Source organism: Branchiostoma floridae, chromosome 17 (genome assembly GCF_000003815.2).
Source record: "Branchiostoma floridae strain S238N-H82 chromosome 17, Bfl_VNyyK, whole genome shotgun sequence".
NCBI lineage: Eukaryota > Metazoa > Chordata > Leptocardii > Amphioxiformes > Branchiostomatidae > Branchiostoma > Branchiostoma floridae.
Window position 1 is genome coordinate 8,250,004 of NC_049995.1, and position 22,487 is coordinate 8,272,490.

The following is a 22,487-nucleotide window of genomic DNA, read 5'->3' on the forward strand; positions in this document are numbered from 1 at the left end:
TAGGTGAAACGTTAGATCGCTTTATCCGCGGGGTAACCTATATCCGTCGTTTCTTCAAACAGGGTATCTAGGGATGTTAAGTCGACAGACGGTACAATATTTTGAAAGAATGCAATATTTTAATGCAATTTCAAACCACCATCCATTGGCTTGATTTTCGTAAAACACCGTTTTTCATAACAACGGTTAAAGGTTATCCGCGGATAAAGGTGAACTTGCGTTATATCAATTTTGTGATTAAGTGTTCCTGTCATGCTTCAAACTATCTGTACTGTGACTGCCTAGTACTTGAATGTTTGTGATTTGTGTTTACATTTATATATTATACAAACTTACAATATTACATGTTCAAACATCATCAACTTGACATCGTGGATACAGGGGTCAAGTATTAGTATGTGTGTCATATAGTTGAATAGGGTGACCTACAATGTGTTTTCATTTAGTTTATGCATGCAGGATTTGAAACTAACTTCTCACCATGCATGCTGTATAATTTTGTAGCATGCAAAGGCCATTTGGCACCAAATTTGTGTTCAACTTGGTAACAATTTTAGGCAGCTGGGGTAAAGATAGATATATACCACCAACAAAAACATGAGCACCACAAATTTTGTACAATATAACCAGGACCTGCAATTTATAATGAAAGTATCCAGTGGTCTTCCACATAAACTGCATGATCTTATAACCCAAATTAGTTAAGATTTACACAGAAAGGAATCAACGTACCTTTTAATTAGTACCTGTAAGACCATTCTACACTGAGCCATGGTGGGAGCTTAGAACTTTGCTGTCTTTATAACACACAGGCAACTTGCATGTCGCAGTGGTGGTTTCTGTATGCACATTCAAGCCTTTTGCATGAATTCACAAACTGTTATTCCTATCTCTCTCTCTGAACTGGGTGATCAACATAAAAACAGAAATGAATTGGAGACTGATGGTGTTTCCCGTATTCACAATGAAGATCCTTCTGCATGAATCCATGACCTGTAATGCCTGTTCTCTGTCTCTCTGCTTGGTGGTGGTGGACTAACCGGGGTGCAATTGTTTTTTCTCTCTCTTCCATTCCAGACTACCATAACACGCCTAACACCGGTACCATGACGCTTCCGCTTTACACCACCTCTTCCGGGACGGGCACCCTAAAAAAGAAAGCCCCGCCCCCTCCTGTGGCGCCTCCCCCCAACCCCGGGGGGAACCACAAACGTGCAATGTCCGACCCGGCGTCGCGTGGAAGCCCGCCACCCACCCCACCGGTGCGAGGGACCTCCACCACAGGTATTGCCTCCTTACATGTTTACATGTTGTGTGTTTGTTTCTAACCTCCTCTAGGTGAGACAAGGAAGGACACGAAAGGCAACTTAATCGCTCTGCCGGCACATATGAAGGGACACAAGCGAACGTACTCTGACCCAGGCAGCCCTCCGCCCGTTGTCATAGTAACCGACGTCGACAATTTTCCCGAAGGAGCAACAGGAGGAATAGCCCGTACAGGGTCTTTGAACGGAGAGCACAATCGTAGCAGGACGCAGGAGCCGCCACCTCGCCCCCCTCCCCCCAATCGACCTCTAAAACCAGAAATCAAAGTCTTGCCCCCTCGACCCCCACCTCCCCCAGTCAGGGGCGCCTCCATCACGATCAAGCCAGGTAGGGAAGGTCAGAGGTGAACGTTCAGCTAGCAGCTGGGATAAGGTGAAGTTCGGCATATGCCTTGAAAAGAAAAAGAGGGAACTTTCCGAGTGATAAATATAAGCTTTAGATCTTGGATTACGGTTGCATACGATTCATATGTACTGAGCTAAGCACTCATTGTGATACTTGATAAAGCTGTTGCAAATTTTACCTGATGACTTCTTTTACAAACTCTCTAATAGCACTGATGTGTCAAAAGCCTAAGCTGTTCATGTGACTAACATCAACAGTTACTCTCATAATTCCAATGGTTGCCATAATACCGACACATCAAAAACATTGAATAGAGGCCTCTTCAAGATTGTCTTGAAGTGTACAGACATGTACTTCAGGATTACTGAGCAGATGCTGTATTGGTATTTGTTACACCTCGTCAAATTCATCTATTTCAGTATTATAGCATCTGTTGGAACAGTGAGAGTTGGTGTTATACATAACTGTCCAAATGCATTTGAGTCGTACATGTGCCTGTACCAAAACTTGACCTGTTGAACCCACCTGTTGCAGGTACCCAGGTGTCCGAGGAAGACATGCCTCCACCTCCACCTGTTCCCAAGTCACCTGGCGTTATCGAGCAGATGGAAAAAGACAGACACCACGGGTAGGACAAATCTGGGCCTTCATTATGCCTGTATCATGTATACCTTACATATACATCATGTATAGATGAATACCTAGCCTTATTTCCACCCTATTTGAGCTTCAGTTATTTGCAAAGTTATCAGAAATGTTTGAAGTGATTTTAACTTCACAGTTTTCATGGTGGCTGCTTCACCGCGAAGGCAAAACTGCCACAAATGTTTTTTGATTACATATAAGGAGGGTTTAAAATTGGGGGAGGAAAAGCAGAAACCTGCTTCAAAACAGATACTTAAAAGGGGATACCTAGCTAATATATACATGTACCAGCTAGTCATGTGTATCTACATGTATATGCCTGTATCCCTAGTTAGATAACATAGATAATGGGGTAATATAACAAAGTTCTTACAAAATAATGACATTGTAATCAAGTGTTTCCATCATATTAAAACAATACTACTGAATGTTTTAAATCGCAGCCTTAAAACACTGCAAATATCTCTTTTCCCCCACCACAGAATTAAATCCCAACAAAAATAGGTGATCTTTACAGTATGAACTAGCGTCCAGACCATCTTGTAGTGGAAAGAAAATTCTTTCAGCACCAAGGACAGGGATAGCTTAATCAGTACCATGCTACTGAAAACAGAAGTCTGTGATGAGAGCTAAGTCGTACAGTCAAACTTATACTAGTGAACATCTAGTATGTACCAGTAGCATCAAGAACATCTTGTAGTTGAAAGAAAATTCTTTCAGCACCAAGGACAGGGATAGTTTAATCAGTGTCATGCTACTGAAAACAGAAGTCTGTGATGAGGGCTAAGTCATACAGTCAAACTTATACTAGTGAACACCTCTACTTGAAAACAAGCTGGCCATTGTGGCCAACTTTTTGTAACCCTTTAGGGTAATGATCAAGTCCCTGCAAAAATTAATGAACTTACAGAATTCCTTCCGAGACCACTTAACCCTAAGTTCACCTTTATCTGCCGGGTAACCTTTATCCATTCTTTTTAAGAACAATGTATTTAGGGATATGAAGGCAACAGGTGGTGGTTTCAAACTGCAATATTTTGAAAAAAGTATATTTTTGAAACTACCGCCAATCGACTTGACATCCATGGATACTGATTAGCAACACAACGGATATAGGTTACCGCGCGGATAAAGGTGAACTAACGTTACATGGTTATGTTGTTGCAGAGAGGAGCGGCCATTTATGTCCACATTCCTCGGGTGAGGAAGGCTCATAGTCAATACTTGGGTGCTATAGATTGTAGCATTTTTATTCAAAAATTGCAAACAGCAGTCTTTTGGTTGGTTGGTAAAAAGGTTCTAGAAATATAGCAAGTTATGTTTTCATTTGACACAATTAGAATTAAGTTAAATTTTGAAACATTAGAAAAGATGACAATCAGTTTTGGTGGTGTAAGGTTGACTTTCATACCGTTTTGTACTACCGGCTTTCTCTAGTTAATAAGTAGAGCTATGGAATTTATGATAATTAATGTAAAGAGGTGTGTTAGGTTGAACTTTATTAACATTTTTATTTAGACATAAAAAATATTGTGTTGCATTGGAAAGTAATGCTAAATTGTGTTTGTAAAAGAAGTACAGTTTTTAAATGTGATACTAGAATAGTATCAAGGTGTGGTTTGGATTTACATTATTACATACTAATTTTGTTTTATGTCTTGATTAAGAATGTAAATTTTTAAAATTTACAAGATTAAGATCTTGTACATTATGAAAAAGGATTTTTGGTGCAGTTATCAACACGAATGATTGGACTAAGTCATTTCAACATTTTTGGCTATATGTCAAAATTGTTTGTGTCGGAAAATGCAGCTAAAATCTGTCTTCATAACCAACTTAACAAATGTACTAACCCAGATAAATTTTAAAGTTAAATTTTTGTTAATCTTTGGAGGTGATATAAGAAAACAGTCTAGTGGGCAAACATTGAGATGTGACTGAAGTTACTGAATCTTGTTTTAACAACTGTGTTTCATCTTTCTCGCACAGTGAGAAGCCCCAGCCCCTACCTCGGAACAAGGCCGTGTTAGACCGAGGGGCGCCCCCCACCCCACCTCCCAAACCTAGATCGTCTTCCATGCCAACACAGCCGCAAGGTAGGTTCTGGTGAATGAATAAATTCAACAAAACTTGCTGACTAAGAAGCACAGCATTGCATTTTACAAAAGACTGACATACATTTTGTAACAGGACTATGTACATGGTGACAGTCACTATACGTGTAAATCTTGAATGGCAGTCTAGTTCTGGAAAACTCTAAGAAATCCTTTCTTGGAAAACAATCTGATACTAATGATGTTGCATAATGATGCAGATTGCCAATTCAATTTATAAGGAAAATGTTTTTTTATTCATTTATTCTATGATAATTCTCCAGAATTTTGGCCTATGTTCTCATAATTCTCCAGAATTTTGCAGAACTACTTATGTCCCTGGTGGTATCTAATTGGTAACGTTTGTTACATCATACTTGCAAGTAATTCATGTCTTTGGTTAATCTACCTAAAATAAGTTTTCAGGATTTACACTGTAATTCCAGATTTACAGTGTTAATAAGTCCTGCTTTGTGTTAGATTAGTAGAATCCACAGGCATTGCACTGTACATGTATATTTAATTTAGTTAGAATTATGTATTCAAAGTCTGAAAACTGAATGATAAAATACAATGACAATGCCCTCCAGCTGTTGCCATCAAAATCTCTGTGTGTGTTCCAAGTCCAGGTGCATCCCCAGGTAGAGACACTCAGCTCATGTGTGCGAGCACTGAGATTTGTAACTTTGGCATAGGGTAGATTTAAGGGTGAAATGAGAGAGATGACAGATTGTGTGTCATGGTAGCTACTGGGTTGTAGATTAGGAATAGAAAGGTAACTGGGACTTCAAACTGACAGTGGAGGTGCATGTGCTTGGACAGTTGTAATACTAATAGAGAAAATCTTAAACTTCAGCCTGGTAAGGTTGCTATCAAAAAGAAAGAAAAAATGTATTGGTTATGGGGTTACATAAGGTTTTAGATGAAAAATGCTGCAATACAGAAAAGGTGGGGGTTTTCATCAAGTCAAACCATTTAGATATAGACAAGAAAAAATTGAAACTAGAGCAAAAACACATGTCCTGCATGCATTTCTGTCACTTGCATTTAGCCTCTGGCCAATGTTTTACGTACTACATTGTATAATAAAGCATAATATTATTATGATTAATTTATTTTCTAGCTGCTCCTCGAAAGTCCGTTGACAGCCTGTCCATGAACAGCGCAGAAGGAGACATTGACAGCTCACCAGACAGAAGCCCTTCTCCCGTACCCTTACCTAGAAAGACTCAACCAGTAAGTCCTAAGGCTTCAGTTGTTCCTCTTACACAAAACAATATACAACATGTACATGTATGTATGTAACATAATACTAACACAATTCCGCTAGCCTGCATATATTTCTTTATGCAATATTTATTGTTTGTTGACAGCATTAGATTTGAGTCTTTACCAGATTCCAAAAATACTAGATTTTGGCCAAATTTAATCTTTTTTCAGCAATGGGACTATACAATGTAAGTTTTTCTGTTCTAATCTTTAAGAAGATGGTGTGCGCGTGTCTGTTCTCAAGTGGGATCAAAGCATGACAGCATGCATGTTCACGGAAATATGTTTCAAGCGTAAAAGGCTTGTGTAATGTTTTGTCTTACATTGTGGGCTTCATCTGTTGTAGCTGTGTATTGAATTCCATGGATAAAAACTAACAAATTTCTGTGTAAAGTTGTTAGCCTTAAAGTTTCTTTCTCAATCTTTTTATAGTGTTGTATTGTACAATGTAGCAGCCTTTTGCCTTCAGAAACTGTATGATCTTTAACATACTTAACCCTTGCTGTGCTAAGTCTGGAAACTTCTACTAACATGTTGGCTGATCGTTTGCCCCCCTCCCCCCTGCTGCCCAGTTTCTGGGAGGATTTTTGACCAGGTATGAGGTGAGGAGGATGATCGGCATCGTGTGAAACTTGAAATTCTTTTATTAGGGACCCATTCTTTGTTATGGACCTATTCTTTCTTTTTACATGTTGCATCCTAATGCACAACTGAAATGTAGCCTTTTGACAGATACAAAATTCTGTAACTGTGCTTTTAAGGAAGTCTTGTCAGTTGAAAATACAAATGTATAGTCTCACTTCATACTCACACGTGTATTTCTGTCCTCATGTCCAGCTATCTTGTCCATTTCTGTACATGCATGATTTTTGATGATACATGTATCTTATAGGGCTGTCCCTCATTTATAGCAAACTTTCATATCATATTGTTATCAATGATTATACATTGTATCCATTTGTATAAAATCATTTAACAAAGTTAGTTCTCTCAGAAACTTATATATAGAAATTTTCTAATAACAAATTATTTCACATGATTGATATTTTAACTTGTTCCATAATGTTCTGTTCTGAACCAGACTTCACAACATTAATGATTGATCAAGGAAGGGGAGTGTCAAGAAAATGCACTTGGAACTGGTTATCCTACCAAGAACTTTACATCATTTCAAAATAACGAATTTTGGGACTGTCTAACATTTTGACAACTCGAAGCATTTCAGGATCTGAAATTGTAACCCTAGTTCACCTTTATCCGTGGATAACCTTGATCCGTTCTTGTGAAGAACAATGTACAAATGTATTTAGGGATATCATCAGGTGGTGGTTTTAAACTGCAATATTTTGACAACAGTATAATTTGAAACTACTGTCAATCGATTTGACATCCATGCATGGATACCCTGTTTAGCAGCACGATGGATATACATATAGAATACAACACGGTGTATTTCGTATCACCTGAGGTACCAGCCCGACCGACCTGCGGGAGGGCTGAGAAAACCCATGTTTTGATGTGAAATGCGCCTGAAGTTTAACAAATTTGGTGCCCTTGAACAAAAAGTGTTGCAACAGTAATGTTCCAATGTCCGAATCAGGTATTCGAATTTTCGATTGCGCCGCACTCAGCCTGCTCGAAACATTTCGATTTATTCGAATGGAGCCCCTGTGATACGCCTTTTGAACCCGTGCGATACGGAAGTTATGTCCCGGTCCGGAACACCCGTATCAAACGTTTTCGCGTCAAAGGTATAAAACATAAATGTAGCTTACTGCACGGATAAAGGTGAACTAACATTAACGTTACTCCAGATTGTGACAGTTGTAAGAACTTGTTGCGTTTCTGTCCAGAAGCAGACGAAGTCGCGACGAGTCCGAGCAGCCTTCCGCTGCAAGGCCGACAACGCGGACGAGCTCACTTTCGCTGAAGGAGAGATCATCGTTGTCCTAGCAGAGCCAGACAAGGAGTGGTGGGTGAGTGGGCACAACTTCATCAATCTATCTTTTTATATGCACTGGCAGTAGAAAACGAAATTGTACTTCTCTTATTACACTTACACCAACATGTGTTTCTATTTCAAATCAATCTTGTAACAGTGCCATGTTTGATAAATAGAAGATGGTATAGACTATGACAGATCCAGCTGGAGATGCACACTGTCCAGGCAGCTAAAAGCAGGAGAAACCAGACTGATGCGCATGGCAGAAGAAAAGCGGACCCTGCAAAAAGAGCTCTGCAACAGACCTGTCACAGCTTACAGATGTGCCCTATATGGCAGAGACTGTCATTCTCGTATAGGACTGTTTAGCCACAGTCGACACGCTTTAGGGCTGATATCAATTAGGATTTTATCATGGTCAATATTGACAGAAGGAGGCCATATAGAAGTTATAGACTGCACGGCATTACTTGATGATGTACTGCGTTGCAATCCTTCCATTCCCCCAGACAATCACGCTTACTTACGTTGTAGATGTAGAGTCTCAGTACATCATTTCCATCTTCTGTTCTTGGTCTAATCATCAAAGACATCTGTCAATTGTTTGCTGCCGTATCATGATAATCTTAGGACGACCCCTCCTTCTCTGGCCTTGAAGTTTCCATTGAAAGACTTGTGCATTGTGTATAATATTAGGACCCACAGAAATACACACACACACACGGCACAGACATTACCTCACAACCTTGCAGTGAAATAAAACTCACTGTTACAGTATATTTAGTAATTTTCCTGTATGTTTGTGTTCCCAGGAGGGCCACATCGAGGGTCAGCCGGAGAGACGAGGGCTCTTCCCTGTGAGCTTTGTCCATGTGCTGAGTGACTGAACAAAAGAAGTAGCCATGAGAGGTAGCCATAGAAAAGTGACAGAAAGATTGAAGATCTTTCAAAGGTTTTAGATAGAAATTTGAATGCTACGATGCTGATGCTAAAAGTCAAGGATCTACTGAATGTCTTGGACCAGCCAAGAAGGTTGGAGCATCTTTCTTCTAGTACCAGAAGTTGTGAGTGGAGGAAAGGTATCATCAGGCAATATGTGGGTCAAAGGTTGTAGGTCAAAGGTCAAGTGTAAAACATTGTCTTGCAGTCACTGCTGCTCTGTGAGCAATGGTGTTGCATCTTAGAATGTGTATTACTACAGAAAAAAATATCACACAATGCAAGGTTTTAGATTACAATTATTTACACTAGGCCACAACAATTTCTATGTTTTCATGAGATTTTGCCACACCATTTTATGTGATTTGGGCAAAAAAGAGAAAGATCATTCAAGATATAGATAAACCCTTCACATTTTGTGCCAACAGTTGAATAAAGTCTTTGTCTTCCTAGTTGTTACAATTTTTGCAGAAATATGTAAAAGAAAAATGAATTATGTTGACTTCATAGTGACTTCATTCAGAGGAGTCCAGGTTTCTTGTTGTTTTTTCATATCATCTACCTGTTTCTTCTCTTTTTGTTTGGAATCTGAGAAACGAGAAATGAAATTGGTGTGGCCTAAGACATACTGAATATTTCAATCAAGACAAAGCAATGAAAACGTTACAAAGCAAACAACAAAAATCCAATTATGGCAAAGTGAAACAAAAAGTGATTGTGTGTTGTCAGAAGAGGATTTTAGAAATGAAACAAACAAAGAATAATTTGTTTTTTGAATGCTTCATTCATAGATCTTTGAAGCAAGGAGATTTCATGTGTACATCATGAAAAGAACAATCGACTTCAAAAATCTTGCCAAGAATTTGACCTTGACCTTTGACATTAGTTGTAGTTACAGTATTACCTATGATGTTGCCATAGCGACAGTTTTTTTTACAGTATCTCAAATCATGAAACTACAAATAATAATAAACTGTAAGTCTTCTGATTCTCTATAGCTCAAATACTCCTGTTGAATCATGAAACAAAAGCTGAAGTAACAATGATAGAGAAACAAGGAAACCCTGTGATTTTGTAAAGAAGATGGGACATTCCATGTACAAATTTTAGGAGGGGTGTTTTTTATGAAATGTGGATTATGAAAGACTCATCCACATTCAATATTGTGTCCTCTCTTTTGTGATAATTGAAGAGAAAAAATCATATCAGAACTAATAACTGAATTCATACAACTAAATTAAGAATACTCCGTAACTTATTGTATTGTATTGCATTGTACTGAAGTTAATACTCAAGGCTTAGACATGCTTACAGCAGCTGTATACTACAGTTATTGGTGTTTTAAGGACACTTTGAAGTACGAAAAAAAAGGATGGACAGCTGCATTTATAAATTCACAACACATATATCCATGAAAACAAAGTTCTAATTGCGTCTCCAACTGAAGGTTAGATTGTGAATTGAACAAGCAGTAGATATGAAAAAAGACAAAGTTTTGGCGTAAAGTTTTGGGAAGCTTCAGTAATTAGAAGAAAGGGAATAATGAAATTCTGCTACCCACCTCTACCCTCCTCAAATTTATACAATGGAACATTCCAAGGAATTTTAACATAGGACTAGTCCAAGTTGTAGCATGGGAGGGGTGATGAGTTGTTGCCAGTGCTCAATGTTTGAGTTGGAGAAGCCAAGTTTGTAAATACTATAGTTACCATGGGCCAGTATTTTACTTGACTTTGATAAAATGGTGTTTTTATGGGGTCTTCATTAGTATAAGTAATTACAGTAGATTTACAACAAGGAGGCATTTTGTGTGGCAAGTTTTTGGATAATGTGAATTTGTGAAAAGTGCTACAGTCAAACCTGTACAAGTGACCACCTCTGCATAAGGACCACATGGCCATTGAGAATTACAGTCAAACCTGTACATTCAAGTGACTGCCTACATATGAGGACCACCTGGTTATTAATATACTGTAAAATCTGTACTAGTGACTACCTTGACATAAGGTTTGCCTGACCATGTCTAAAAGGTTAGAGTTATTTGAATTTATTTGAGGGCCATTGGTGGCTGTTCCAGTTTGAGAGTCTGACAAGGTATCAATTTTTAAAAAGTGCAAAAATGGTGAGATTTCGTCTGTGGACAATAATGCTAGGATACAGCTTACAGTTTTGCTACCTAGTATACATTTTGTGTCTGTTCTATAACTTGCTATTGACAAAAGCTACCTGTAGTCCCTATCAAAACGTCTAGAACTGAACATTGCTTGTCTTTTTTAGTATCTACTGTAACTAAAATCCTTCAAGATACTGAAGGTATGATCTCCAAAATGCCATTCTTCCTATTTGTATTTTAATGTGCCATATCAGTTGAATTATTGACAAGCACCAATGCTAATTTTGTAACCCAAAATTGTCCAAAATGCTTCCTTGTTGCAGATCTTTACAAGACATCTTTAAAAAAATAGTGACCCCTTTACCCAAACAGGGTGTTTGTGAACAATCTTTGTGTAAATGTACATATTTAAGAGATACTTTCTGTGTCAACTCAAATGAAACTTTTCTATATCTATCTATACACACAAGTAAACTATTAGTACATGTAGTCAAGATGATTGTCATTGGGGTATATCGCAATGGTGGTAAACTTATATACTAGCTGCTTGTGTGTGCTGTGGAAAGAGTAAAGAATAAGTGGTCAAATACATTCATGCAATACCTGAGGAATTGTAGTGGCGACAATGTTTGGTTGTAGTGAGGAGTCAATGTTTCTAACAGTTATTATAACCAGGGGTGCCAAAGTCCTTCTTTTGTAATATGTTTGATTTTTGCTACCCAGAATAACTACATTTCCCAGAATGTCTACGACAGGTACCCTTAAGGAAAAGTAGGACCTTCAGTGAAGTAGTACAATGGACTCAGTAAAGTGGCATTCTCACTGGACAGTGGTATGTTGCTGTGTTATAACTTTGTCTTTACTTTGACATTACAATGTGAATATCATACCTTGACTTTACAATAGGAAAGTCACTCCAAATGTAAAAGTATGGCTAGAAAGATAACTAAACACACTAAGCATAAAAAGATCTGATTTTAACGATGAAATTCATTAATAATATACACTATGTCAAATTGCTCAGCTGCGGCTAGGTCATCAACATGCTACATTTTCAGTGAGATGCCCACTTTATACAGCCATACATGTGTTAGTTTGAAATAGAAAGCCATGCCTGCTCTAGCTATTTGGTTTAGAGACCACTTTAGACATTAGGGCTTGACTTCAGAATGCCAGCATTTGCCAATCAGGACTTACAACACAAACAATAAATGAGGAAGTACAAAATATACATGTGAGCACACTGCTGTTATGCATATTCCTTAAGTACTTTTCGGAATCTCTACACATAGGAAGAACTTGAGTGAAAACATTTGGAATTCTGTATCCCTCAGATTTATGATGTTCAGAGTCACATCTCTATACCTGCATGATTCCCTAAATAAGAATGTCTAGCATTGAATAAACTAGTGATGAAAAGTCGCTGTAAATACTGTTTGCAAAAAGTAATGTGTCTTTTCAGTTGTATATACAGTAAAAAGAGTCCAGATTTCATTGGCGCAAGTATCTTTGTTTGAGGTACAATAGTCCTTGTATTATGTAAAATATTGATGTGAAACGTTATGGCGAGCATGGTACATGACATAATGGTTAAACACTGGGTAACAACAAAACAATTTGTGTGAAGTTTGATATATTCTAAGACATTATGATGTAATGTTGTTCCTCCATGAATACATAGTTTCATCAAGCAAGAGTTGATATCTAGCTGATGTTCCAGTGGTCTGTATATGATATTTCTCTGTGTGATAATGACTGGTTCTACCTTGCAGTGCAGGAGTCATGTTTGACACTACATTCTTCACAGTGCAGCAGCGCCACCTAGCTGCAGTGTGAAGTACAACCTGTCAGTATTGCCCTGAGGAAGGTGATACACATTTCACTGAAATGTCTGAAAAGTATTAACTTTTAGTTTTACATGTAAGCTTTCATCCTAGAATATGTATGTCCTACAACTTTTTTTTAATGTTTGCCAACAGTTTGCCCATTTTTTTGTACCAAGATTTGTAGGTTGTTGTTTTATTCAGACTGGAACCAAGCAATATCTTACTGACACCTCAACAATAGTAGAATGTGGATAGACCACACTTCAGATGTGAACTGCACTGAAGTATACCTGAGACTTTTCCCTAACTGTGCTAAAATATCCAATCTCACATCACAAGGTGGTACAAAGTCTTTTTCACTGAAGTACTAGTAACTGGGTACTGCTTTGAAGTAATGAATGTTACATATGCACTGTGTGTACTTGCCTCCTCCCCCATTGGGTTAGCATTGACATGTGCATGAAATGTGACAACAGATAGTCTAATGTTAACATTGGCATCCATCATTACGATATAGATTTACATTGACAAGTATTCTGTATCTTGTACAGTATGGCTTCTTTTCAGAATTGCAATACATTTTTCTTGTTATTTGTATGTTTTGTAAAATGATAATATGCATTTAAGTCATGTACCACTACTTGAAGAACAGTGATTTAATTACAGAAACTACATGATATTAAATCAGATTATACCCGTATCTTTTAAAGTTTTAGAATTATGCTGAATATTGTCTATCTGGCTTATGTATGTATGAGGGAAATGCTTTGGAAATTTCCAACATTAAATACCTTTTACTTGTGAATATTTGTATGGCAATAAAGAAGGGAATTCTATAATAAATATTGGTCTTGTACACTTGAAATCTGTGTCTTTTTATTGCTTGTTGAATGAACAAAGCACAAACCTATAGATTTTGAATCACCAACACTCCAAGCTCAGAACTTTTCTCTTGTGTTAGAGTATTCTCCAGGCAAATTTACCAGTGCCATAAGATAGTATCAAATTTGACCAAGGCTCGAGTATATGTGGCCAAAGGAAGTCAGACGGACACACACACACTCACACACACACACAAATGCTAGTGAATTTTGCATGGAGGTTAAGGTAATAAACTCATTTTTACACAAATGTCGGCGACAGCCTGTCACCTTCCTCAGGGCAATTCTAGTACAATTATAACTGGTACACATACTGTCTACTTCATACAGTCAAACCTGTCTATAGCAGCCACCCAAGAGACTGGAGAAATATGGCCACTATAGACAGGTGGCCACTATAGAGAAACTGTTGATCAATCGACCATGAGCAAGCTACACATGATTTCAGTTCCCACTAATCTTTCTCACCAAATAACATTGTCTCGATCGGTAAATTCACCGACAAAGACTTGCACTTAAATGCTACCGCCAAAAATGACCCTGTCAGGAACTCCAAATCCTCGCAAACTACCATTTCAAACGCGGTGCAGGGTGACATAAGGGACAACCTTCCTTTCTTGGTTATTCCATTATTGTCGCGATCTCTGTCCGAAACAACAGGATTTTTGCAAATCATAGCCAGTTTTGTGAGTATCCAATCATTCCGCAAAACATATGCTTTTATTTCATCTTTGCAAACCAAAGTTTGTTTTTCTTCTCAATTTGTAGCGTGAGTGGTAGCTGTACATTATATTAATAAAATACTGTGGCTATAACCGTACTTCACCGAATCGGCTTCTTCAAGTGATAGATCTCCAGATGTGTACCAAACAACTTTATTGAAGAAAGAAATGACAGTAAATAAACAAATGTAACATAACAATAAAACCAACAATAACGCTTCTACCTGTGTGACTTCTCAATACCTCAAAAATAGCCTATAATAAACCTACAAAAAAAAGCTGAGCTCTAATAATTGAGCTGATATAAACTGTTATCCAAATGTTACATTTTTATTAATCCTTTGCTTTTACATGATTTCAAAAGTTCTCTGGCATGCAGCTAAATCAAACGTGTATATGCTACTTGCAGCCGCTTTGTTGCAAGTAATTATCTACCTGAACTAGGAAAACTACAACAGCTAGCTAATAACGCTAACAAAACAGTATATGTAAGTTAGTACAATGATTTCAATTTCAATTTCAATTTTTCAATTTCAAGAATATGTGGTGGTAAATGACACTAGCAACAAACAAAAAGTTTTCCTTCACACAATAACTATTTCCACCTGGTGAATTCTACTGTTATACCCAAACTACAAACCTAACACATGTGATAAGATCTCTGCAATTTGAGCAGACTAAATGACATGTATTGAAAGGATATACCCATTAAGAAACAATGTATCATACAAAAGAAAACCTCTTTGGTTATATATTCTGAGATTGGGAACCTAGAACATGAAGACATAAAATTAACAAGCAAATGAAGTAAAAGTAAAGAATTATAACACAAGTTAATTAAGAAATTTATAAAATAGAGAAAAGAAAACTGAAGTTCTAAAATGTTTTCACGCAATTTATTGATGAGTCTGCAAGTGCTTCCAAAGACTACTGAGTTCACTGAACTGCCTGCAGCACATCTCGCACTACTAGCAGCTCTTCTCAGTGTGAGTCCTCATGTGACGTTTTAGATTACCTAGCTCACTGAACTGCCTGCTGCACTCCTCACACTTGCAGGGCTTCTCACCTGTGTGAGTCCGCATGTGTCTCTTAAGATCACTCAGGTCACTGAACTTTTTGCTGCATTCCTCACACCTGAAGGGTTTCTCACCCATGTGAGTCCGCATGTGTCTTTTCAGATTACCCTGCTCACTGAACTGTTTGCTGCACTCCTCACACTTGTAGGGTTTATCCCCTGTGTGAGTACGCATATGTCTCTTCAGATGACCCAGCTCACTAAACTGCCTGCTGCACTCCTCACACCTGTAGGGTTTCTCACCCGTGTGAGTCCGCATGTGTTTCTTCAGAGCACCCAGATCACTGAACTGCCTGCTGCACTCCTCACACTTGTATGGTTTATCTCCTGTGTGAGTACGCATGTGTCTCTTCTGATGACCCAGCTCACTAAACTGCCTGTTGCACTCCTCACACATGTAGGGTTTCTCCCCTGTGTGAGTCCGCATATGGTTCTTTAGTTGATCCAACGCACTGAACTGCCTGCTGCACTCCTCACACTTGTATGGTTTCTCTCCAGTGTGAGTATGCATGTGAGTCTTCAGATGACCCAGCTGGGTGAACTGCCTGCTGCACTCCTCACACATGTAGGGCTTCTCACCTGTGTGAGTCCGCAAGTGTTTCTTCAGATGTTCCATCCTTCTGAACTGCCTGCTACACTCCTCACACTTGTACGGTTTCTCCCCCGTGTGAGTCCGAAAGTGGATCTTCAGATTACCCAGCTCACTGAACTGCTTGCCGCACTCCTCACACTTGTAGGGTTTCTCCCCAGTGTGGGTCCGCATGTGTCTTTTCAGATCACTCAGCCAACTGAACTGCCTTCTGCACTCCTCACACCTATAGAGTTCCTTCTCTCTGCTAGTGCTTGGTCCCACAGAAGAATCCTTCAAACTCTGCACATGGCTTGTTGATGCCATCCTCCTTGATCTTGGGCAAATTCTGTTGGAAGAAGACGAAAGATCATTAGGCAAGAGACGTTAGATTCCTAAGTATGGTAACTTGGTGTAGTGATACTTGTAAATAAAGAATAGTGAAACTTCCCTAACCACTTCTGATTGTAGAATACTGTAAATACAGAAATGTTCACGATGGTTTTATGTTCAGTTTTCGAGGTAATTGCTTCACCACAAACTCAAACCATTGCGAACATTTTTGTTCTGCTGGCTACCCCCTTGTCTAAGCGCATAGTACTTACAAAGTACTAAGTGAACACTGACCCGATCTTTGCAGTGACAGTTGGTCATGTCCACACTGTTAAAAGCGACTGTCGATTGCCAAGTTGCCAGTAGGGGGCTGGCCGTAATACCCCTGTCACATTATCCACGATCTTCGGGCATATCGATGGAAGGTCGGCCATATTTTTAAAAAAAGATCAACAGAGGGTATGGGTGTATTTTTCACCTGGAAACCGTCTTTGTCACATAGATTCTATCAGCCATATTTTTACCGTGTACAATTATTGTGCAATTAAGTAATTATTATAAGTGAGGCTCTGGCGATCACTGCAGACTCGTCGTATGATCGATTTTCGCAAAATTTGACAGGGGTATAAAGATGTCGATGTCAGAGTTATCGCCCCTTTATAATTGTGATTTCGCCATTGCCAGGTAGTGATTCGGTCCCCAGTCCTAGACAAGTCCGTCAGCGATTTCGCCCCAAACATATGATTTGGCCATTATCTAAACAAAGATACCATCCCCGGCCCCGTAAAATGTCCTCCTTTCAACTCAATGTATGTATCTCCGGACAAAAAAGACTGACAAATAATGAACCCTCTCTAAACAATTTTTGACTGTACAATAGTTTTCCGTTGAAGCATTAGTTGCAAACACGCCATAATAATGAACATCAGATGTTAGAAAGACGGGAAATTTCCGTCTCAGAGGCAGAAGGACGAAGGAGGGGTTTGGCGTATACCGTCCACACATCAATTGCGCCATTAAACCAGTATCAGTACTCTTTTCCTACAAAAATGAACTCTTCACAATTGACAATGACATAAAAAGCTCCACTACATGTTAGATGACCCGGCTCTCTGAAATACCCTCTGCACTCTTCACAAACAGGTGAGTCTGCATGTGTCTTCAAGGTGATGCAGCCAAAGGAACTGCCTGCTGCACTCCTCACTAGCCTCTACCAGGCTCCGTGGATCAGTAGAATCATTATCCTCACCACGAAGCCTGTGCGGGGTCGCTAAGAACAAACGACATAAAATTAATCCCCCCGTTATTTGTACAAAGGAAGTAGCTCAGCGCCGGAGATAATTTAAGTCATAAATCGGCCAGCACCCAGTGGGAAACAGCTCGGTTTGGGACAAGGTCAAACTGGGGTCGACAACAAAACGCGGCAAAAATGATGTTTTAGACGGCGTTTTTTGCTAACATATAAATGCTTTTGAAACAATGTAGGCTAGAGTGAGGTTAATTTTGCGATGAAATGTAACATGATAACAGTTTACGCTATAGATAAATTCCTGTGCGGTCAATCTGCAGCAATCGGTCGCGAAAAGAGATCGCATTTTTCCCTGTTGAGTGTGGCCAAACTGTACCTTTTTGGTGAAGTTTGGAGGCAAAAAGGACTCATTTTGGGATGCAATGGCCGACCCGAGGGCTTATGACGATAACAAACGTTTGATGCAGGACGGGATGGCTTGAAAACAAAATGTTTTGCCGGCCCCGTGAGAAGTCCCGGCCGCTGCTGTCAAGACCCGCGCCGTCACGGGCGAGTCGGAAAGCAATAAACCACTTCGCACCTATTAGATAGCGATTAGTGGACTTCAAAGAACATAGCGACCCCGCACAGTCGTAGTGGTGAGGAAACGTACTCTTCTAGCCGGCTAAACTCCCCTAGCGTACTATAGATTCTATTTGTCCAATTTCTACAATTAGACCACCGATCCACGAAGCCTGGTAGAGGCTACTCCTCACACTTGCAAAGTTTCTACCCTGTTTGAGTTTGTGTCTCTTCAAATCACACAGCTGACTGAACTGTCTCCTGCACTCCTCACACTTTTAAAGGTTCTCACGTGCATGAGTTCGCATGTGTTTCCTTAGATTACCAACGTCACTGAACTGCCTACTGCACTCCTCACACTTGTATGGTTTCTCCCCTGTATGGGTCCGAATGTGTCTCTTCAGATCACCAAGCTTAATGAACTGCCTGCTGCACTCCTCACACTTGTAGAGTTTCTCACCAGTGTGAGTCCTCATGTGACTCTTTAGATTACCCAGCTGCGTGAACTGCCTGCTGCACTCCTCACACCTGTAGGGCTTCTCTCCTGTGTGGGTCCGGATGTGTCGCTTCAGATTACCAAGCTTACTGAACTGCCTGCTGCACTCCTCACACCTGTAGGATTTTTCACCTGTGTGGATCCGCATGTGGCACTTCAAATCACCAAGCTGACTAAACTGTCTGCTGCACTCCTCACAGTTGTATGGTTTCTCATTTGTGTGAGTCTGCATGTGTGTCTTCAGAGTATCCAGCTTACTGAACTGCCTGCTGCACTCCTCACACCTGTAGGGTTTCTCCCCTGTATGAGTCCGAATGTGTCTCTTCAGATCACCAAGCTTACTGAACTGTCTGCTGCACTCCTCACACTTGTAGGGTTTCTCACCCGTGTGAGTCCGCATGTGAGTCTTCAGAGTACTCAGCTGCGTGAACTGCCTGCTACATTCCTCACACCTGTAGGGCTGCTCCCCTGTGTGAGTCCGCATGTGAGTCTTCAGATAGTCCTGCCTACTGAACTGCTTTCTGCACTCCTCACACCTGTAGGGTTTCTCACTAGTATGAGTCCGCATGTGGCTTTTCAGATGACTCAGCTGAGTGAACTGCGTAGAACACTCTTCACATCTGTAGGGTTTCTCACCTGTGTGAGTCCGCATGTGAGTTTTCAGATCACCTTGCCTACTGAACTGCCTGCAACACTCCTCACACCTGTAGGGTTTCTCACCTGTGTGAGTCCGCAAGTGCATCTTCAGATTACACAGCTTACTGAACTGCCTGCTGCACTCCTCACACTTGTAAGTTTTCTGGCCACTGTGAGTCCACATGTAGTGTTTGTCTTCTCTGTCAGATTGCATATGAGAACCATTTTTTTCGTTTTTCGTGACGTCGTCTAACATCTGCACATTGTTTGTTGATGCCATCCTCCCAGATCCGGCACAATATCTGTAATGACAGGATAAACAAGCGCTGAAATAAGAGGCAATAGAGTTGTAGTTATTCATATTAACGTTCTTGGTTGTTGGCACTTTTTAAAGTGTACAGAGAAGAGTTCATCGGTTAGGTAGGAGTCTCGCTCCAGTTGAAACCGCTTCTCTTGTCTCTTCAGTCAGTATACAATCATGTGGTTTGTCCAGAGCTCTATAATTATACATGACTGGATAATTTTCCATGACTCTGTTCAGTCTTGCCTTAAAACTGTTCACGCCTGGCGCTGAGACCACATCATCTGGAAATCCACCATGGCACTACTCTGTTGCTAAAAAAGTCATGCCTTTTACTGCTGTTTGATCTCGGCATTGTTAAACGTAGGCTGGGTCCCTTCATCCTCCCTTCCCTCTTAACTTCCGGTATGCAAGGCACGGTATCATATAGCCCATGTGTGTATTTATAGGTGTTGATGAGGTCTCCCTGTAGTCTCCTATACAGTAGGGTGGGTAGTTTTGAGGTTTAAAATCCTATCACGAATTATTTACTTCTATCATTATGTGTACTTCCAAATGTGGCCCTAATTCCTAATCCCCAAGCAGATCCTCTGTGTCGGACCAGCAGTATCTATGTAGGTTGTTTCTGAACATAGATACTGTCAGCCCGCAACCAAAGATCTGCTTAAGATTACTACCGGTAATTCTGACCAAACTCATGGATATGGAAAAACCCACCAAACAGCGCTACACACATCTGGTCAAAACCGCACTAGCAAGCCAGTTACTAATGGTTTGCAGCGGGATTTAGCAGGGCGAAACAATTAATGGAGCACAGCAAATAAGCCCTTTCACATCTAGGTTACCACGCACACGCGGGTAAGAGAAACTCTGGCAAATATGTCAAAGTTGAAGGCACAAAGAACGTAAACGTCCCCCATTTTCCAGGCGCCATTACGTTCCAGACATTGTTACACAAATTGAAAAAATGGGCCATCAACTTTGACATATAACCCATGCAGATTTCCTCTCACCTAGGGATGTGTACCGGTACAGTGTACCGATACAGTACCGGTACAATCAATTAGGTACAGGTATCAAAATACCGGAACACTGGTGTACCGGTACTGGACCTGTATCTAATTAGTGCAAGCCAGGCAGGATAACAGGTCAGGGGATGGCCACTTTGACAGATAAAATTACTGTGAAATTACCACAGCAGTCTCTGAGCCCCAGTGAGGGAAAAACAACAATTTTGTAAGGGTCAAATTTTTGTTGCATCATGTGTCTACCATAATAAATACGTTTTTATTGGTTCAAACATGCTTCTATCCTTTTAATACATTGTTTTGCCATTATAACATATTATAATATAATATTATCAAATAATATTCAATGCCATGCATTTAGGTCCGGACTCATTAGGTCCGGACCTGTACCTAAACCTCTGGATTCGAATCCGGACCTGTACCTAAACGTGGGTTTAGGTACGCATCCCTACTCTCACCCGTGCATGCGTGGTAACCTCTGTGAAAGAGCTTATTGCATACAGTACTCTCTCCATTTGATAAAACCTCCTTCAGTCCTTGTTCTGAATGTCAACCAAAAGAGGACTGACAAATAGTGAACCCTCCCACGACCATTTCTGATTGTACGTGGTTGACAGCAATAACGAACCTCCCCTATAGTTTCAAACACACCATTATCAACACCAGATGTTAGAACGACGGGAAGTTTCCGGCCCGAGGGCAGACATAGGGAGTTCTGGCATACCTTACAGATATAAACCATGACCTTTAGGCCTTTTTCTATACTTTTTCATGGGACCGCGTGGCGCAATCGTCAGCACGTTTGACTCAGGTCCAGAGTTCAAACCCCGACGTGTCACCAGTCTTGTGCACTTGGGAAAGGCACTTTGCACGACTTTCCTCTATAGGCTACAAAAGTCTGCAGCAAATTGAAGTTGGTAGCCTCAAACACGAAAGAAAACAGGAAAATACCAATGAACACCACAAAATTTCCTCTAAAAATGAATGCACCTGAACATACATGCATTTTCACTTGTCTTGAAATAGATTAGGTCGTAAATCGTATGAAAAGAAAACCAGTAAACCCCATACAGATCCCATTTGTTTACATAATCTGCTGCATAATTTCCTCCACAAAGTTTTTCTCACTTTCGAAAATTCTGGTAGAGTAAACAAGAACTATTTCAATCATACATATTTCTCTCTGTACTAAAATATAGTCTATTTTCAATCAGAAACAGCGGACGTCGGAAAGAACCATGAAGTTTTTACTTTCGAGAAACGTTTCGCTTTCGAGCTTTATGTGAAATCTACAGAGCTTTTATGATCATAATACAAGAAATTGCCTTACCTGCACAAACTGGAACGCTAGTCTTGCACAAAAACGCCGGTTGGTCCTCTAAAACCGCTAAAGTTGTGGTCTTCGAAGGGAAGATTTGGAAGAGATTCTCTCCAGACCACGCCGTTTGCCACCGGTAGCGAACAGGAAGTCGCTTTCGGATGACCCGGAAGTAGATAGTGCTACTGTGTCAAACATGATTACCTGATTACCCGAAAGTTGTCGGAATTTATTAGCTGGATAAACTTTGCGCACGCATTCATTGACAGCGCAGAATCGCTTCGATCTTGAAACCGGCGGACTAACTTGCAATAACTGGTGAATACGCAGGACTTGCTACGTTTTTTAGATTCATAAATGTGTAAACAATGTCTCCAGAGCGCCACACAAGGTCTTTGACCCATATACACTGCATACTAGAGTCGTTTGTGGTCGTTAGTGGTATTTCCGAGTCGTTTGTGGTATTTAGGCACACCCTACCTAAATCATCTGCATTTACTCTGCTCTTATGACAAACATGTGGACACTAGAAAATGTGTGGAGGAAATCAGGAACGGGGATGACCTAATGGTGCAATATAACTTTGGCCGCCTGGGAAAGCCGCATGACGGCTGGCTGCTAAAGTCGGGTCACACGTGCGTATATATTCAAGTCCGTATGAGGTCCGTATGGAAATCTAAGAATCTACCAGACTCCACTGGTTGCTGGAAACATAATAGAAATTGGACCCATATAGAGAGATACTATGCCAAAGGAGTTGGCTGGGCCGAAACCGTACTCCTCGGCCAGCTAAATCCTTTGGCATGTTGTGCGTCTATATT

The 22,487-nt window shown here is 40.1% G+C and overlaps 3 protein-coding genes across 21 annotated transcripts in view; 1 reads left to right on the plus strand and 2 right to left on the minus strand.

Moving 5' to 3' along the window:
• The window catches only part of LOC118404139 (arf-GAP with SH3 domain, ANK repeat and PH domain-containing protein 2-like), a 74,093-nt gene extending 62,824 nt beyond the window's left edge, over positions 1-11,269 (plus strand). For 7 of the 18 annotated variants that reach the window (XM_035803137.1, XM_035803136.1, XM_035803153.1 and 4 more), the window contains 9 exons: positions 1,339-1,653; positions 2,206-2,299; positions 3,484-3,516; positions 4,306-4,412; positions 5,000-5,050; positions 5,533-5,645; positions 6,251-6,280; positions 7,535-7,654; positions 8,433-11,269. In XM_035803137.1, coding sequence (XP_035659030.1) covers positions 1,339-1,653; positions 2,206-2,299; positions 3,484-3,516; positions 4,306-4,412; positions 5,000-5,050; positions 5,533-5,645; positions 6,251-6,280; positions 7,535-7,654; positions 8,433-8,507 — 938 coding nt within the window. In that variant the 3' untranslated portion in view covers positions 8,508-11,269. Of the gene's footprint in view, positions 1-1,077; positions 1,285-1,338; positions 1,654-2,205; positions 2,300-3,483; positions 3,517-4,305; positions 4,413-4,999; positions 5,051-5,532; positions 5,646-6,250; positions 6,281-7,531; positions 7,655-8,432 lie in introns of all 18 variants that reach the window. The other 11 variants (XM_035803148.1, XM_035803150.1, XM_035803151.1 and 8 more) reach the window with 11 other exon arrangements.
• Positions 11,270-14,848: 3,579 nt separating this feature from the next.
• On the minus strand, positions 14,849-16,071 carry LOC118405027 (zinc finger protein 678-like). The gene is made up of 2 exons (XM_035804427.1): positions 15,201-16,071; positions 14,849-14,871 (listed from the first exon to the last, which is right to left on the minus strand). The coding sequence occupies exons 1-2, from the start codon at positions 16,069-16,071 to the stop codon at positions 14,849-14,851; spliced, it is 894 nt and encodes a 297-aa protein (XP_035660320.1).
• A 1,086-nt stretch (positions 16,072-17,157) lies between these two features.
• LOC118404851 (zinc finger protein 678-like) lies at positions 17,158-21,806 on the minus strand. 2 transcript variants are annotated; one of them, XR_004829818.1, is made up of 3 exons: positions 21,679-21,806; positions 18,077-19,321; positions 17,158-17,276 (listed from the first exon to the last, which is right to left on the minus strand). XR_004829818.1 is itself a non-coding variant. In XM_035804232.1 (2 exons), exon 2 carries the CDS (start codon positions 19,297-19,299, stop codon positions 18,166-18,168), a length of 1,134 nt encoding a protein of 377 aa, XP_035660125.1. In that variant the 5' UTR covers positions 19,300-19,321; positions 21,679-21,806; the 3' UTR covers positions 17,164-18,165. The 2 variants fall into 2 exon arrangements, 1 of the variants encoding a protein (XP_035660125.1); XM_035804232.1 differs by having other exon boundaries at positions 17,164-19,321.
• Positions 21,807-22,487: the final 681 nt, after the last annotated feature.

What these genes read in the sequence shown, in the direction of transcription:
- LOC118404851 (XM_035804232.1), bottom strand. Translation starts at nt 19,299, where the DNA reads ATGGCATCAACAAACAATGTGCAGATGTTAGACGACGTCACGAAAAAC.
- LOC118405027 (XM_035804427.1), bottom strand. Translation starts at nt 16,071, where the DNA reads ATGGCATCAACAAGCCATGTGCAGAGTTTGAAGGATTCTTCTGTGGGA. An exon ending in CAAAAAGTTCAGTGACCTGA is followed by an intron (nt 14,872 to 15,200) that starts GTGATCTTAAGA and finishes TTCATGTTCTAG; the next exon opens with GTTCCCAATCTCAGAATATA.